Raw genomic sequence first — 17,660 nt, 5'->3', positions numbered from 1 at the left:
TGGGCTTCTGCATCCCGAGGGCCGGGCAGAGAGCGCACCCAGCCACCCACTCCAAGTCATCTCCCCAGATGGCCGTTCCTATGTACAACTTTATGTAGAGGTTCAGGGGTGGCTATACATAAATTCACAGTTCCTGACAGAATCCCCCGAGTTTAGGTTGCAAGTGTGGTCCTTGAGGTAGTGTGGGGGTGGGGGTGACCAGCACTCTGGGAGAAACGCCGCCCACTGCAGGGCCTCAGCCTGGCTTACACCTCTCTGAAAAGAAAGCAGGGAGAGGGGGGACATTCAGGAGTGAGGGGAAAGGAGGCCCAGGCCCTTCCCCCCACGCCCCCGCCAGCCCTCCGCACTCACGAGGTGGACAGGGGCGTGTCCAGCTGAATGACCTGCGGGGTCCGCATCCTGTGCAGCTGGCTGCGTGTCAGCTTCCGAGGCTGGCTGTCCCCCGGCTCCGTGGCCCCCTCGATCCTTTGTGAGGCCAGTTCCTCCCGGATCTTCCGGAGCTTGTCCTCGGCATGGGGGTGTCGGTTGCGCTGAGGGCGGACGGGCTTGGGGAATGCAGGCCTCTCCTCCTCCTCCTCCTCTTCCTCCTCTCCCTCTTCAGCAGAGGACTCCTCCCAAGGGCTTTCCCCGGCAGAGTCGGTGTGGGCAGGGGAAGGACAGAGCTGGTCCCGAAGCCGGGCCCTGTGCAGGGTTTCCGCCACCACGTTCTCGCCCATGGAGGCTCCATCGTTATCCTCAGACCAGGGGGAAAGTGATTCTGCCCCGGGTAGGAGGTGGCCTCCTGTGGGGATCTCCTCGGGGAGTTCTGGGGCGCTAAGGCGTTGAGCTGCTTTGGGGTTAGAAGGGTGGGGCCGCAAGGGCACGTCCCGGAGTTCGAAGGTGGAGGAGGTGAGGCGGGGGTCCCGCCGGACACGGAAGGCCTTGGAGCGCAGGCGGTTGAGTGGAGAGTGGAACTCCTTGGGGGAGCTGGGACTCCAAGTGCCATAGCCTGGGTCTGAGGCATCATCAGGAACGCAGGGAGTGTCCTCGTCAGAGTCTACTGTCACCACCAGGTGGGGGGTGACGGCTGAGAACTGGAGGATCCTGCAAGTAACAGCCGGTGGTCAGCGTTCAAGGCCAAGCTCAGGAAGTCTGCCTGTACTATGACATCGAGCTTACTTCCTCTCCTTCTGCTCCCTGCCTGGACTATGAGCTGCAACGGGGCTTGGGGCTACCTGGCCTGGGACCTCCTATTAGGCAGGTGGGGAGCTTTTTACCGAGAGCAGCTCCAATCCTCACCCGGGGTGAGGGACTCCTCTTCTAGCTGGGTTATTCCGCAGGGGCCCCTGACCCAGGGGATTCGGACTTGCCGGGTACCCATCTTCGCCCTGGGCCCTGCAGCTGCTGTCCACGGGCTTGTGGGTGGTGGTTCCACTCTCTCCACCCCATGTCAGTGGACACTGCCACAGGTACCCTTTCTCAGCCTCCAGTTTCTATGCTCCTGGACCTGGCTCTCCCCCGCAGCTGCCTTTGGGGTCCCCCCTCTCGCCCTCCCTGGACCTGGCTCTCCCCCGCAGCTGCCTTTGGGGTCCCCCTCTCACCCTCCCTGGACCCTGCTCTCCCCTGCAGCTGCCTTTGGGGTCCCCCCCTCGCCTCCCTGGACCTGGCTCTCCCAGGCAGCTGCCTTTGGGGTCCCCCCTCTCACCCTGCCTGCCTTGGGTCTTACCTCCCCTCAGTGCTGCTCTGAGAGCCCTCCAGGGAAGGCGTGGAGGGCCTGGTGCTCAGGGATTCCCGGTCCTGGTCTCCATCTCGGTAGAGGGCCAGCAGCTCTCTCTTCTGCTGCACATACTCTTCTGCTTTCAGTTTCTGCAGGGTGGCCTGGGGCGGGGGGCAGGGCGTGAAGCGAGAACACTTCCATGATTTATTCATCACTTAGCAAGTACCAGGCATCCCAGATGTGACCTTGCTTGCTTTTCCCAGCAATCTGTGAGGCAGATTTATCTGTCCATCTAGTTTATTTATTTAGAGATTTACTTATTTTTACTTGAAAGTCAGAATTGCAGAGGGAGGGAGGGAGAGAGAGAGAGAGAAAGATCTACCATGTATTGGTTCATTCCTCAAATAGCTGCAATGGCTAGAGCTGAGCCAATCCAAGGCTGGGAGCCAGGATTTCTTTGCATCTCCCACATGAATGCAAGGGTCCAGTACTTGGGCCATCCTCCACTGCTTTTTTCAGGCCATAAGTAGGGAGCTAGATTGAAAGTAGAGCAGCTGGGACTTGAACTGGTGCCCTTATGGGTTGCCAGCATCACAGGCAGAGAATTTGCATGCTGCATCAGTGCATCAGCTCTGAGGCAGGTATTTTTACCTCTAGAGTGCTACTGAGACATGGGTTAAGTAACTGCCCAAGCAGTACTTCTTACAGTGGGATGTGCTAGAGTTTGGTGGCACCGAACTCTCTGTGGTATTGCAGGGGGGAGGAGAGGGGTCTGTGCTCCTGTTCCTACCTGTGCCGTTCTAACTGCTTCTCAAGCTTCCTTGGCAACCCCTCTATCATGTCTGCCCCCTCCTCCAGGAAGCTGTCCCTGATTGGTAGTGATGGTGGCTTTAGTGCTGTGAATGGTACTGGGTCCTGATGTTGCTCCTCCATGGGCCTCTCTCTCTTACGCTGAAAGGTGCAGGTTTGTCCTAGGCTGCAAATACTGCTGTCTGTCTGAGGGATGAAAGGGTAACCATTCTTTGAGGGGGCCACACACTGTCTTCTTCCCTCAATATAAAAAAAAATCATATTTATTTATTTGAAAGGTTGGTGACAGGCTTGGGAGAGAAAGATCTTCCATCTGTGGTTTTACTCTTTGGATGCCAACAGGATGAAGCTGGGAGTCAGGAACAGGCACTCCTGTTGGTTCTCTCACACATGTGGCAGGGACTCAGGTACTTGGCTCATCATCTACTACCTTTCCCAGTCACATTAGCTGGAAGCCTGGTCAGTACCACAGTGGTCAGGATTTGGGTCCATGTTTGGATAGGGAATGCCAGCGACTCTGGCTGCAGCTCCACCCACTGGGCCACAATGTCTAGTTCAACATTTTCTATGCTTTTTTTTTTTTTTAAGATTTTTATTTTTTAAAAAGGCAGTAAGAGATATGTCATCTGTCTGCTGGTTCAATGCCCGAATACCAGAGCTGAACCAGGGTATAGCCAGGAGCTAAGAACTCAGTCCCTGTCTTCTACATGGACGACATGGACCAAGTATGTGGGCCATCACCTGTTACCAACCATGGTACCTGTTGGCAGGATGCTAGTATCATCCTGCAGCAGTGGGACTCGAACCACATACACATACAACCTATGGAGATATGGATTTCCCATGTGGTGTCTTGATTGCTGTGCCAAGCACCGCTAGCATTTCATCATGCGACCAATCCTGTGAGGCAGAGCTAGTTAACTAGCACTGCCTTTATTTATTTATTTAAAGGTTTACTTATTTTTTTAACTTGAAAGTCAGAATTACAGAGAGAGAGATCTTCCCTCCCCTGGTTCACTCTCCAAATAGTTGCAATGGCCAGAGCTGGGCTGATCCAAAGCTGCCATCTGAGTGAGGCAGTGATATGGATAAATAGATTTTTATATAAATATATATTTTATGTACATAATATATATGCTTTTATATGAAATTATGCATATAATATATAATTAGACCAAATCTATATTTATATAAAACATTTATATAAAATATAGAAACACATATGTAATATAAACTTTGATATTCATATATCAACAATATGTAAATATGTATTAATGTGGGGTGGGGAGGGAAGCCTGGCTGTTAGTTCCTCTGGCAGAGCGGCTGTCCTACAGACAGAGGGAGGCAGAGCTGGGCTGAGGCCTTGCTCTTTAACTCCAGTTCAATGCTTTGCAAGGGCAGCCTTGAAGGGTAAAGAGGACGTTGGCCTGGGGAGCAGAGCCACAGCCTGCCAGAGGGAGGCGGGTAGAGGTGCCTGCAGTGGGTAGGCCTGCTATCGGTGGTAGAGGGTGTGGCTTATCATTATTAAAATATTGCTGCCTACCTGGGTGCCATACCATAATCTAGCAGGTGGGAAGATTAACGGGGGCACAGCAGCCAGTTTCTGTACTGAGGGTGAACTAGCAGATGGGAGCTTTCTCTTTCCCTTTAAATGAATAATAAATGAATAATAATAATAAAAATAACTAGAAGACTGTTTTAGGGTCGGCATGTTGGCTCAATTGGTTAATCCTTCACCTCCAAGTGCCTCATCCCATATGGGCACTGGTTCGTATCCCGGCTGCTCCACTTCCCTTCCAGCTCCCTGCCTGTGGCCTGGGAAAGCAGTCAAGGATGGTCCAAAACCTCGGGACCCTGCACCCACGTGGGAGACCTAGAAGGAGCTCCTGGCTTCGGAGCAGCTCAGCTCCTGCCGTTGTGGCTATTTAGGGAGTGAACCAGAGGATGGACGATCTCTCTTTTCTGTAAATATGATCTGCCTTTCCAGTAAAAATAAATAAATCTTTTTTTTTTTAAAGAATAGAATGTTTTAAAGATAAGAAAGAGCTAGGCATTGTGCCAAGACCCTAAAGAACTTCATTCTCCCATGTACTCCACGTGGCTGTTCCTGTTGTCACTGGGGTTTTCCAGATGAGGCCAGGCTGGGAGAAGTGAAGTCACCCAAGAGCACAGGTTATGGGGAAGACCAACCCTGTCTCCTGCCCTGGCTTTCATTTCTCATTACTTCCTGTTGCCTTCAATCATGCCATCCTATGCTCTTCCTCTTTCCAGCCCCTCCAGTTGGGCATTAGTTTAACAGTGAGGATCCCCCCAAGAAGCTGGGGTGAGACAATAGCAGGAAAAGGCTTTTCCAAGTCTCAAGCTTGTTTGTTTTGCTACTGGAGGCTCAGCTTGGATGTGGATCAGAAGACATTTTGTTTCTATTTGGTTAGGAGTAAGACTGGGGCTGCCAGGGGCTACCCTTGGTTGAATCTCAACTACCAGCAATTTTTAGTGACTCCTGGAGGAAGATGAAGGCGCAGATGTCAGGAGAGAATTCCAAGTAGCTGCTTCCCTCCTCTGTTCCTGCCCCACCTGCTCCGGTCCTGGGAACTGACTCTGGCTTCCAGCTCTGCCCTCCTGGCCTCCTGCAGTGGCAGGAGTGGGGACCACTTGAGGAAGCTTGGGCAAATCAAATCGTATCTGCCCAGCCTTGCTGGAGAAGGGGGTGGAGAGAGGGTTGCTCTGTGCAGAGGGAAGGTCAGCACACACCTCACCCCAGCACTGTGTGTCCCTTCCTGCCCCAACCTGTGTCTTCCTGGGGTTTTGACCACCTCTTTCAGGTATTCCAGGAAGCAGCAGCCCTGCGGGACTGGATGACACACATCTCTGGGCCCCATCTTTTCTCCTTGATTCCAACTTGAATTCTAGACCGTTCTCCCTATTTCACTAACGCCCCTACCCTAGGATGTCTCCCACCGCCTCATGTCAAAGTGCTCCTATTGGTATAGATGGAGTTCAGGGGTCCTGGCTTCAGCCTGGCTCTGTCCTGTTATAAACACTTGGGAATGTGGAAGATGATTCTCTCTGCTTCTCTGCTGCCTTTTAAATAGACTAAGAAGGGGCTTACATGGTGGCATCCTTTGGGGCTCTGGCAGTCCATATGAATGCTGGTTCAAGTCCCAGCTACTCCATTTCCGATCAAGCTCCCTGTTTATGGCCTGGGAAAGTAGTGGAGGATGGACCAAGGCCTTGGGTCTAAGTAACTGTGTGGGAAACGTGGAGGAAGTTCCTTGCTCCCAGGTGTGGATCAGCTCAGCTCCATCTGTGGCAGCCATCTGGGGAGTAAGCAGCAGATGGACAATCTGTCTCTTCCTCTCTCCCTCTGTAATTCTGACTTTCCAATAAAGTAAATATATCTTTTAAAAGTAGACAAAAAAAGGGCCCGGTGCAACATCCTAGTGGCTAAAATCCTTGCCTTGCAAGTGCTGGAATCCCATATGGGCACCGGTTCGTATCCCGGCTGCTCCACTCCCCTTCCAGCTCCCTGCTTGTGGCCTGGGAGGGCAGTGGAGGATGGTCCAAAGCCTTGGGACCCTGCACCTGCACGGGAGACCAGGAAGAGACTTCTGGCTTTGGATCACTTCTGGCTGTTGGGGTCACTTGGGGAGTAAATCAGCGGATAGACAATCTTTCTCTCTGTCTCTCCTCCTCTATATATATCTGACTTTCCAACATAAATAAATAAATCTTCAAAAGCTTTTTTCCAGTGCCTCTGCTTGAGATGAAATACTACCACTCATGTGGTTGATTTCAGCTGCTCTGCTTCAGATCCAGTTTCCTGTTCATGCTCCCAGGAAAGCAACGGAAGATGACTCACGTGCTTGGGCCTTTGTACCCATGTGGGACACCCAGATGGAGTTCCAATCTCCTGGCTTTGGCCTGGCCCAGCCCCTGGCATTGTGGCTATTTGGGGGAGTGAACCTCTACTGCTACTGCTTTCCCAGGCCATAGCAGAGCGAGCCGGATTGGCAGTGGAGCAGCCAGGACGTGAGCAGGTGCCCATATGGGATGCTGGGGCCGTAGGAATGAGGATAAGCCTGCTGCACGATCGTTTATTCCCTAATTTATTTTAAAGCCACCAAGTTTGTGGCCATGACTCCAGCTCTGTCTGGATCTGTCTTCTCGTGAACTCCTCCTGCTTTTGCCATGTCAATTCATCACTTGTGTCTCTGCCCCACACTTTACTGCCTCCACATCACCTACAGGACAAAGTTCAAGTTCTTTGGCATGGTGCCTAGAGAAGGGCAGGGTCTGCCCTTGTACTCCGTGACCCTGCCACAGCAGCCTCTGCCCCACACGTACCAGGTTTCACACTCCTGGCCTTTGCACGTTTGGGAAGCAGGGTCAGCTGGTCACTCACCTCTCCCAGGTTGCCAGGCTGCCCTCCTCTGCACCGACCCCTTCCCACCAGAGAGGGCGCACCAGTTGTGCGCTGCACACCTGCTTCCTAATCACTTGAACCCTAATTATCAAAGCAAGTGGCAGTGCACATTCCTAGAAAGCAGGAATGGCATCCCTGGTCCATCACACTACAGCAGGTGTCCTATCAGTTCAGGGAACAATGTAAACTTTAAGGACGCCGTGTCTCTTGGGTTCTCCCAGGAGCTGGTGCGGGAGCTGGGTGCAGGCCACACCATCAAGGCGCTGGGAGGCCACCCTGAATCCATCTGAGCCCCTGCCCCTGTGCTCACATCTTGGGGCTCCAGGCACCCCTGCCCACGCCTGGTTGCTTTCCCATACCTGGGCCCGCTGGATCCTCTCCAGCCACCGGACACGAGCTGCTGAACCGGGGCAGTGCACGACCAGGGCATTTGAGACACACTGGAATTCAGTGAGGTGGATCGCCAGGAAGCTGGCTAGTGGAAAGGGAGAGAAGAAGGTCTGTTTCAAGGGCAGGACCTTCGTTGCGCCCCATCCCAGTCCCTCCTGTTGAAGGGAGGAGGACAAGGATTTTTTTCTTCCCCCACTAAACCTTGCACCCAGGACAGACTTACTAGGGTCTCGCAGTGGCCGGCATACAAGCCTCTCCAGCATGAGAGGGGGGCGGATGACCTTGGCTTTGTCAACTTTGCGTTGAGGCTTGGTCACCAGCAGCGTGTCCGAGAAGAGGAATAGGTATACATCCAGCTGCAGAGGACAAAGCGGCAGAATTAGTAGGAGAGAAGGGACTTGGTAGCCAGCGCGCACACAGGGGGAGGGGCTGTGCTGTTTATAGTGTGTGGGGTGCTCGAGCTGCGGAGGGGCGGTGTCGCTGGTTCACGGGCAAGGGGAAGTGGCTGGCTCGGGGACACGTACACACACATGCACGCGGCAAGTCGTTCAGCTGCAGCCACTCCCTCTGTGTCTCCCACCTCCCACTCTGCCCCATGCCCCTCACCTTGCCTTCTCGGCCCTCCTTCACTCGCACCGGGCCTTCGAACAGCAGCTGTCTGGTGTGTTCAGATCCTACCCCCTGCATGGGGGATGTCAAGTCCAAGGTTGAGAACGGGCGAAGATGCTGAGGACCGCAGAGGGGAGGCTGTGAGACACCAGGTGGGTTTCCTCTGCAACCCAGCCCAGGGCGGTTTCTTATTCTCCCACCTGCTCCTTCTGCCTCCCCTACCCCTGCGCTTGGAGATGGAGGGAGCATCCGTTTTTGATTCTCGAATCCTGTGCCCTTCACTGCTCCTGCCTCTGCCCCTTATCTGTTTTGGGGAGACCTTCCCTCCGTCTACTCTTACCTTCTCCACCTCCTCACTGGACAGCTCCAGGACCTCGTAGGGTCCAAGGCGGTGGGTGGCGGTCAGCAAGCTCTCATGCTCTTCGCCTTGGCCGACCTGCCCGTTGATGTGCCGCAGGAAAGAATCCACGGCTGCGACCTCAAGGGGAACAAGTGTGAGAAGGGGTGCACTTGCCATTCAGCTAGTATCATGTGGCCCTCCACAATGGGTGGGGTCGTTGGTACCATGAGATACAGGCGCCCCTCCCACAGCCCCAACCCTCCCAGGGCCCTGTGTGGGGCACCTACCATGGCTCCCAGGGCTTCCTGGGTTCGAGCCTCGGGGCTCTTCTTCAGCACAGCCTGGAGCAGCAGCGGGTACTTGGTGATGCGCTGGTGAGGCTTGATGAGCAGGTCGCCCAGCATCTGCCTCCCTGAATTCTTGTGTTTCTCACACCACTGTCAGGGTGGGGGATAGCAAGGGCTCAGGAGTCGGTACCATCCCTCTGTTCCACCACACCTGGGGGTTCACGCAGACTGCCACCCTTCCCAGCTCCTCCCTGCCACTGGAGACCGGGGAGCCCCGCTTGTGTAATTGCACCCCTGTCCCCTCCCCAAGGCCTCCTTTGCCACCTGCACGAAGGTATTGAAGAGAGGGTTTGTGTCTTGCTGCTCCCGGGCGTAAGCCATGATCTGCTTCACTCGCAAGCAGTAGCGGACATAGGGCTGGAAGCGCTGGCCAAACTGGAGGGAGAGTTATGGGGCAGGGAACAAGCAAGGTGAAGGGTGTGGTCATAGGGTCTGGCTGCAGAACATGGCAGCTGGGTGCGTGTGAGCCTCCCGTGGGATGTGGCTCCAGCTCGCCCATGATAACTCACATTTGCTCCCAGTCACCAACCCCCCATCTCTGGAGTCCAGGGAGAAGCCTGGGACTGTCAGAGGTGGACCCACTGCTGCCTTCTGAGCTCAGTCCATCACAGCCTGTTGGGCCCTGCACAGCCCGGGACAGACACTCTTCCGGCCATCAATAATACATCTGGATCAATGGCAGGGCACTGCAGATCCCATTCACTCCTAGAGGGGACAGGATGGACCTGAAGGCCACCCAGAAACCCTGTTCCTGTGGGAGGAGACTCTCAAGGCTTCAAGGGGGCGACTTTACCCACCCCTGCATGGCAGCATCTTCCTGCCGGGGGCCCTGGCTGGGAAGAAGCGTGCAGAAGTTGGAGCCCAGGCTTTCTGGGTTTCTCTTAGTCTCCATCCCCAACCCTACCATGTTCTTCTTCTCTGAGTCTCCTGTGGCCTTTGCTCCCCACTTTCAGATATCCTGAGGGTCCCTCTTGCATCTAAACATTCAGATATTATGTGATGGGTGCAGAGGCAGACCCTTACTCTTTGCACCTCTTCATAGCTTCTAGAAGGCCAGAGAAACTTTGGGACAGAGAATCAACTTTGCAGATAGGATCCCCCTGCCTCTCCCCGGGACTCACCGTCAGGAAGCCATGTTGCATGCTGACGGGGTCCAGAGGCTGGCCTGAGGCGCGTGTCTCCTCCAGGGTGGGACCCAACACCTCCTCCCAGAAGCTGCGATGGGCTCGGATCAGGCTGGGGACATTTCCAAATAGAGTCTCTGCCGACACCTGCAAGGGAGCAGGATGTGGCAGCAGCGTGGCCTCGACTGGTCCCTGTTAGGCAGCGCTGGCCTGGACAGGGAATGGAAGGGAAAAGTGGGCCTGAAGATGGAGTGCCCTTTCTCCTCTGTGGCACAGCAGCCTCAACAGGCTGAGTTCTGGGAAACTTGCTGCCTGCTTGGGGGCTGGAGTGAAAGGAGAGAAGAGAAGGCAGGGGTGTCTCAGAAAACAAAGGCATTGGGAATTTGAACTGGGCTCTCTGACACCCCACTCCACACACTCCTGTCTTTCCCAGCTTGACCTGCTCCAGGCTCCCCTTAGCACTCCCACTCACTTCTGTCAGCAGCCCCACGCGTTGCAGGTTCAGCAGTCCGGCTGCCAGGAGCTAGATGGGGGAGCGAGATGAAGGTTGAGGCACTTGCCCTCCGTCCTCTGGGGACCCCAGCCCAGCCCTTCCGCGTCACTTCCAAGTCCCCGGGACTCACATGGGCCTGAACTCAGGAACGTTTTAGGTGCTCCGCCCTCCCTCCCCGGGCCACCCCCTGGACTGGGAGTTTGAGGGAGCTGGCTGTCCGTAAGTGGGAGGCTTACATCCGTCATGATCTTGAGCTTCCTCACGTAGATCAGCTCGGTGGTCAGCAGCTCCCACAGCGCCTCCTGCTGGTGGCAAAGTTCTCGGCTCATCTCCTGGAGTGGGGAGACAGCTGATTCAGGCGCGGATGAGGAGAATGGCAGATCCCACTGATCTATTTATTTTCAAAGATTTATTGATTTGAAAGGCAGAGAGTGAGAGCGAGAGCAAGAGCGAGAGCGAGCGAGAGAATCTTTCATCCCCAAATGTCTGAATGTCTTCAATAACCTGGGGCTGGGCCAGGTCAATGCAGGAATTAGCAGCTTCTTCTTGGTCTACTATGTGGGTGCAAGGGGCCCAAGCAGTTGGGTCATCCTCACTTGCTTCCCCAGGAGCATTAGCAGTGAGGTGGATTGGAAGGGTGGGGCAGCCAGGACTTGAACCAGTGTCCTTATGGGATGCTGACACCACAGGTCACAGCTTAACCCATATGCCACAGCATATTTATTGTGCCATTGATTGAGTGCTGCAGTATCTGCTTGATAGCTATGTGGCCTCCTCATCTTTAAACCCATTGCCAGGTCTGGTGACAGCCTTATCCACACTTTATGTGTGGAATGATCGAGGCTCAGAACGATCAGGGTTCACTGTGGCTATGAAGTGGCACAGCTGGGAAGTGGACTTAGATCCAGGTGTCTCTGAATGCTTTCCCCACGTGCACTCGTCTCCACAGGTCTTCCCTGCCTCTCCACCCCTTCCACAGGCCTCCCCACCTCTTCCCTTTGCCCCAGCTCCAGGGCAGAAGTGAGGCGTGTGAGTGTGGGTCAGACACCCACTGTGGCTAGCCTACCTTGTGCCCAGGCACCAGCTCCCTCCAGGACTTCTCTATGGCCAGGCCGCTGTCACCACCCTCTCCTATCTCCCAGTGCCGTCGGTCCTCGGGGGGCAGACGGGGCATCCCGAACATGCTGAAGGTGTGCAGCCTCTTCTCCAGCTCGTGGGCCTTGGTGACTTCCTGGGTGAGGGGAGACGGGGCTCAGTCCTGTCACCTAATGGGCAGCCCAGCACACTGCAGGAGGGCTCTGTGTGTGGGGTGGGCAGTGGCAAGCAGGACTGAGTGCCAGTGGGGGTGGGGGGATGCAGAGGTCTGGGGTCCGGGATCGCCCTGGCTGGAATTACAGGAGAAAGAATAGCACCGGGATATGATTAGTGAGGCATGCGCAGAGAGGACCCTGAGCAGTAGTGTCTGACCTAGGCTCTCTGCACAGTGAAATCACGACAAACACCTTTAGAGGGATTTTCAGGCAGACATTAGAACAACACTTAGGGGAACAGACACATTCTTAACAAAGATTTAAAGGCAGACTGACACGCACACAAGAGAGCATCTTCTATCCACAAGTTCACTCCCTTAATGGCTACAGTAGCCAGGGCTGGACCATCTGGGTTTCCTGCATGGGCAGCAGGTGTCTAGGCACTTGGGCCATTCTCTGCTGTCTCCCAGGTGCACTAGCGGTCAGCTGAGCTGGAAGTGGAGCCTCTGGACTTGCACAGGCGCTCTGACAGGGATGCTGTGGGTGCCACAAGGCCCGCCCCTCAGGTACAATTCTGAACAATTGTCCATGACAAAGGACAGGTTGGGGAAGCAGCTTGGGGGTTAGTTCAGGGGGAGGTACCGAGTACTCAGGCTACAGATGCTTCTAATCCTCAACGTGACTCAGGAGACCCCTCTGTCCCACCCCCACACACGGGGCGGAGATGATGTGAGAGCTGGGGTTGCAAGGAGCTTGCAGAACTCTCCCATGATCCAGCACTTTCAAAAGCTGGATGTTTAACGTCAGCAGAAAGGGGGGGTGGATGTTTCAGTAGCAGCAGAGACAGGGGCTAAGGTGCCGAGGTCTCCCACTGGACTCTCCCACCTGACGGTCCCCGCTCCAGCTCCTGTCTCCTGCTCCCGGCTAAGGCAGCCCCTAGGAGGCAGCAGGTGGTTGGTTCCTGGAACCGCACAGGAGATCTGGGTTGAGTTCCTGGCTCCTTACTTCTGCCTATATCCAGTCCTAATCAGTGAAGGCATTTGGGGAGTGAACTGATGGATCAGAACACACCCACATATTCTCTTTCTGTCTCTCCAATACTGAAAACAAAAATTAAGCTACTAAAAGATCTTAATCATTTATTAAAATATCTTAATAATAGTTTCATCACATGGTCTGCAGTCAAGGTCACTGTGTCCAAGGCATGGACCGAGCGCAGCTGTAGCCTTGACAGCTTCTCTGTGCCCTGAGCTCAAGGCCTCCCTGAGCCTCATGGGTGGCAGGGAGCAACCCAGCAGGGCACCTGCACCATGGGCACAGGAGGAGAGGGACTCCTTACCTTAAGTTTTGGGGAGTGAGGTGGGCCAACTGCCAGATGGTCCCCATATCTCTTCAAGGGCTCAGGGTCTCGTAACTTCAAGGGAGAGAGGTTTCGGGCCTTCGCCAGCGGGTTATACTGCTGCAGGTGGCGCAGACCGGGATCCTGCAGGAGGAGCAGGGAGAGTCCTGGGCGGGGGGTTGCCACCCTCCTCTCAGGAGCACCACAGAGCTCTGGAGGGCCAGGCTGGACGCCAGGCATCATCCCCCACCCTGCCCTCTCACTCTCCTGGCTCACCTCTTCCCTCTAGCCTGCTAGGTGTGGGCAGCATTTGCCCTGAGTCACAGCGGCTGCTGCCAGGGAGGCCACCCTAAGCTGGGCAGGGACATGCCCACTTTGGCTCCCTGCTTCGGCCTGGGGGTAGAACTGGGGGCCTTGTTCCAAGCAGGTGGTGCAGGTACATACACACTGGGGCTCTGCTGGGCGTGCTCCCGGGGGCTTGCCATCCCCTCTACCCCTGGGCCCCTCCCCTGTGGGCTCCTGGCACAGCAGGCTTGTGTGGTGCCTGGTGCATTCTGGGACCCTCAGAGCCGCCCTGTTCCGTGCCCAGCCTGCCCCCCCACACAGACAAGGACGAGGTCTCGCACACAGGGACTCCTCCCCAGGGAGAGGTAGACAGGAGTCTCCTCCCTGGGCAAGCCTGGTCACATTCTTCCATCTGCTTGAGGCTTGAAAGATCCCTCCCCAGGAACTTCCTGGTGACCCTTCTGTCCTCAGCTGAGAGCAGTCCCCAGCTCTCAGCGCCAGATCTTCCTTCAGCAAGCAGCAGATCCCCAGAGCCGAAGCCTGGAGAGTGAGAGAGCCACAGAGGACTTGCTCTGGACTGGAGGTGAGCCAAGCAGGTGGAGTGGGGGTGGGGTGGGGTCAAGCCTCCTCTGCCCCCAGTTGGACAGGAACGTCATCCTGAACCTTTGGTCTTCCATTGTCCTGAGTCACAGGGAGGCAGGGCTGGGGAACCCTGGGGCTCCTCCCTGATAGAGGTGGGAGGCGGGCATGCATAGCCTCTGGAGTTTGGTGACCCCACAGTGGTTCCGTGCATGCCGGGGGACCTGCTGGACAGCATCTGCTCTGTGACTGTCCCAGCGGTTACTCCTGCCCCAGCTGCCTGGAACCGGGGCGTGGCATGCTTGGGAGGTTGGTCCAGGAAAGAAGAGCAGGGGACGGGATGGGAAAGGAGCCCAGCCAGTGAGCATGGCATAGGACAGCCCCTGTAGAGTCGCACCCAGGTCACGCTCAGGGCACAGCGAGGACTCACCAGCACCACGCCTCCTCGGGGAAGGAGGCTGACCACAGGGCTCTGTGGAGAGGCCCGGTGCCGGCCGCCATAGGTCTCGATGCGGGATGCCACGAGTCCTGGCAGGGGACCTCCATCAGGAGGACCACAGGTCTGCATCCCTTTCCCCCACCAGGGTCACCTCCAAAGTGTCATAGCTCCAGGGCTCAGGAGAAAGGCGTCCCCTGAGGCTGCGGGAGAAGAAAGGAATGTGAGGGCCAGTCCAGATCAGTGAGTAGCTCAGGGAGGGAAAGGAGGTCCTGGGAGGGGGAGGGACGGCCCAGGCCCCAGGGCACCTGTTGGGCACCTGTTGGGCACCTGGGGGAGGCCCCAGGGCACCTGTTGGGCATGGCTGTGCTACCTACGACTTGGTGGGGTGGGGTTGGTGCAGCCTTCCTCACCAGCTACAGTCCCAGAGGCAGCTGGGAGTGAGGTGAGGGGGTCGCAGAGAGGTCCTTGACTTTCAACAGACCCGAGGTGGCAGAGGGCATTTCACTAGCATCTTGGTAATCTACATACACACCCAGGGATGGGGATGTAGGGGGAGAGAGGGCAGGGGGGAGGGAGATGTCAGGGATGGGGTGGGGCTGCCTCTGCTTTCTGCACAGCCTGAAGTTCAAATTCAACGACCTCAACCTTGCTCTCCCCTCTCCGCCACCTCCTCCTCTGGTTGTTTCTGACTGAGTCCTGCTCTGCGGGTTTGTCCCCACCCCTTAACTGGCTCCTCCTGGGGGGGAAGTGAGGTGGGGGCCTTAGAGACCAGCTGGGTCTCCGGTTCTCCCTAACACAGCTCTTCAGAGCTAAGAAGCCCCCAGAGGGGATGGGAGGGTCCGAGATCCACCCCTACCCCCACTCCTGGATGGGCAGGGCCTGGAGAGGGGAGGTGGGATGGACAGCCGGGCAGTGCCACCTGTCAAGTGGGCCCGAGGCCCCTCCCTCATTCTCCTAATATTGTCTCCCTCCCATTCCTCTCTAATTCGGTCATTTCTTAGTTTTGACCTCCTTCTCATTTTCTTCCTGCCCCGAGGAGGTCTGGCCTGCGCCCTAGCCCCGGTTCCCAGGTCCCCAGACCCCGGCCGCCCCGCCCCCAAGTCGCGCCACTCCGCCGCCCACCTGTATGCGCAGGTGTCCCGTTGCCCGCTATCCACGCGTCAGCCCCCCGCCGCGGGGCTCCCTGTGGCCGACCGGAGCCCCGGCGACACCGGCTCCGCTGCCCGGCCTGGGACTAGAAGCGAGCGGCCCGCGGGGCCGGGGCAGCGCCGGGTCGGGCGGGGAGGGGCAGGTGGAGGGAGGGAAGGAGAGGCGGGGACGCGGCTGCTCCGCCTCCTCACCTGGGGCCGCGCACTCGGGATGGGGCGTCACCTCCCCACCGGACCACCGCCCCGGCCCGGTGCAGCAACCCCACAGGACCACCGCCCCGGCCCGGTGCAGCCACCGGGGCCGCGAGAACCCCCGCGGCGCCAGAGTTAGGAGGGTTGAAGGAGAGGCTGTGCGCCGCCCCTAAGCGTCAAGCCGGTGACCAGGCGCTGAGCTCTGCGTGCCGCGAGTGACCGGCTGTCCCCTTCTCCCCCTTACCCGATGTCAGCCCATTCGCCCGGCAGGGGAGGCGGCTGCGGTGGGCCTGGGGAGCCCCCGGCGCCCTGACTGCTGGGAAGTCCAAAGTGTGGCCCTTATCTGCTGGTTGTCAGCTTGCCTGTCCTGATGGTCAGGTGGATGTCTCTGGACTTTGCCTGGCTCCAGGGAGGCAGCAGGTGCCAGGTGCCAGTCAGAGGCCTGACCCAACACTTTTCCCTTTACTTAAGATTGGGGTGGGGGTTGGGGACCGTCGGGGCTGGCGTGGGAGCGGGAGCAGGGGGCATCTTCCACCTCATCGATATGTTGGTGGAGTGGCAATTGCAGAGGTTGCTGAACCAGGCACTGCCAGGACCACATTCTCATGCCCCCCCCCAAATCGTGCATCTGGCCAGTTCGTGGGTACCGGGTACTTGAAGCCAAGGCTGTCCAAGTGTCTGTGTGGTTGAAGTAGTCCAGTTTGAAGAACCCAGCTCCCTCACTCCCCCCACCCCAATGGGGCTCTCCAGAGCCCTCACTCAGAGCATGCCGCTTTTGCCCTGCTTGCCATGGGATGCCAACGTCTGTGCTCCCTGCCCGCCTCCGCCCGGGAGCCCTCTAATGGTCTTTTCGGGGGGAGGGTCGCTCTTTTGCGATTTTTGCTGTTGGTCGAGATAACTCTGTACCTTGAGGTGTCCTGTGTGCTGCCTTCCAGTGGATTGGTGTCTGCCAATACACGCGAGGGAGAACTCTGCTGGGACGGAAACTGCAGTGGGGGAAGAGGCAGCAGCGTGTGCCTGTTCCCGGCTGTACGCGGTTGTGTGCAGTGTGTGTGCCGGGAAGGAGGGCGAGCCTGTGCTCCTCAAGGATGGCAAGAGTAGCCACGAGGGGAGAGTTAATCAGCTGGGACATGGTGATTACTGGCATTTTGAAATGACACCCCAGAAACACCCCGGGGCCCCCAGCTTCTTCCCCACAGTGCCTCCCAGAAGGAGGTGGTGGGAGGATGGGGGGAGGCACGGGAACTTGACATTGAAGGAGCACCAAGACAAGCCTGGACTTAACTGTGCTCTGGGGTGAGCTGGCTCGACCGGCTCAGTGGGGCCTCGGGGAGAGTTAACCCTTTCACTTCCCGTAAGGCTTTGGTCCAGCTTCCCCGCCCACCCACCGCCACCTCCCTGAAGGGCCTGTCCTAGGCTGTTCTTGGGAGGAGAGTTCCCAGGGAAAGCTGGAGCCTGGAAGCTAGAGGGAGGTGGGGCCGGGCTCAGATGTGTGGGCCAGGAGGCGGGACCTGGAGTGACTGGCACATTCACACCCTCCGTTGTGTGGTGCTGTGGATAGGGGACTCCGGAGGCAGGCTTGGGGGTGGGCTTGGGGTTGGGGCGGAGGATGCTGTTCGCGGCTTGCTGGGGGTGGGGGTGGGGCGCTGATTGACAGCTGCGGAGCTGGGAGTGTCAGTCGGTTGGAGTCTGGGTGTCACTTGGTCCTCCTGGCTGCCTTTTCCACATCTCTAACTTTGAGTCATGGTGTTCCTCCACACCTCGTGTTCTCCTTCGGGGCGCATTCCAGCCCCTCCCGTCCGCAGGTCCTCAGCTTGACCCCATTGCCCGTGAAAAGCTGTGTGTCTTTAGGACCAAGACTGAGGCAGGCTGAGGACCAAGTTCTAGGGTGTGCCTAGGGGGCTCGCCTGGCAGGGAAGCCCTGGAGGCGGGTGTTCCTGGAGCTCCACCCAGCTCACAGGTCCCCAGTGCGAAGAGACTGGAGAACCAGGCAGGAGGCGGGACCTGAAACACTGGTGGCAGGTGAGAGCTGGGGTTCTCCTTGCCCGGAGTGGAGGACAAACAGAGGGCTTGGATTGGCAAGCAAGAGTCCAGGTGAGGCAGGGAAGATACTGGGAGGCCAGACCAGAGCTTCTCCCCATCATTTCCTTCCCTTGCCCCGCTCCCTGCCTTCGACAGGTACTGGCACCTGCCTAT

The 17,660-nt window shown here is 57.1% G+C and overlaps 1 protein-coding gene across 1 annotated transcript; it reads right to left on the bottom strand.

Annotated features, from left to right (window-relative positions):
- Positions 1-347: 347 nt before the first annotated feature.
- PLEKHG6 (pleckstrin homology and RhoGEF domain containing G6) lies at positions 348-14,253 on the bottom strand. Its single transcript, XM_040979011.1, has 14 exons — positions 14,116-14,253; positions 12,822-12,965; positions 11,299-11,463; positions 10,469-10,564; positions 10,212-10,262; positions 9,737-9,886; positions 8,880-8,990; positions 8,556-8,705; positions 8,269-8,406; positions 7,926-8,045; positions 7,543-7,675; positions 7,289-7,404; positions 1,706-1,857; positions 348-1,083 (listed from the first exon to the last, which is right to left on the bottom strand). The coding sequence occupies exons 1-14, from the start codon at positions 14,251-14,253 to the stop codon at positions 348-350; spliced, it is 2,400 nt and encodes a 799-aa protein (XP_040834945.1).
- Positions 14,254-17,660: the final 3,407 nt, after the last annotated feature.

The sequence above is a fragment of the Ochotona curzoniae genome, unplaced genomic scaffold, assembly GCF_017591425.1.
Source record: "Ochotona curzoniae isolate NIBS_2020 unplaced genomic scaffold, NIBS_Ocur_1.0 contig_2927, whole genome shotgun sequence".
Classification (NCBI taxonomy): domain Eukaryota; kingdom Metazoa; phylum Chordata; class Mammalia; order Lagomorpha; family Ochotonidae; genus Ochotona; species Ochotona curzoniae.
Note: the sequence above shows the minus strand (reverse complement) of the source record. Positions and strands in the feature narration are given on the sequence as shown.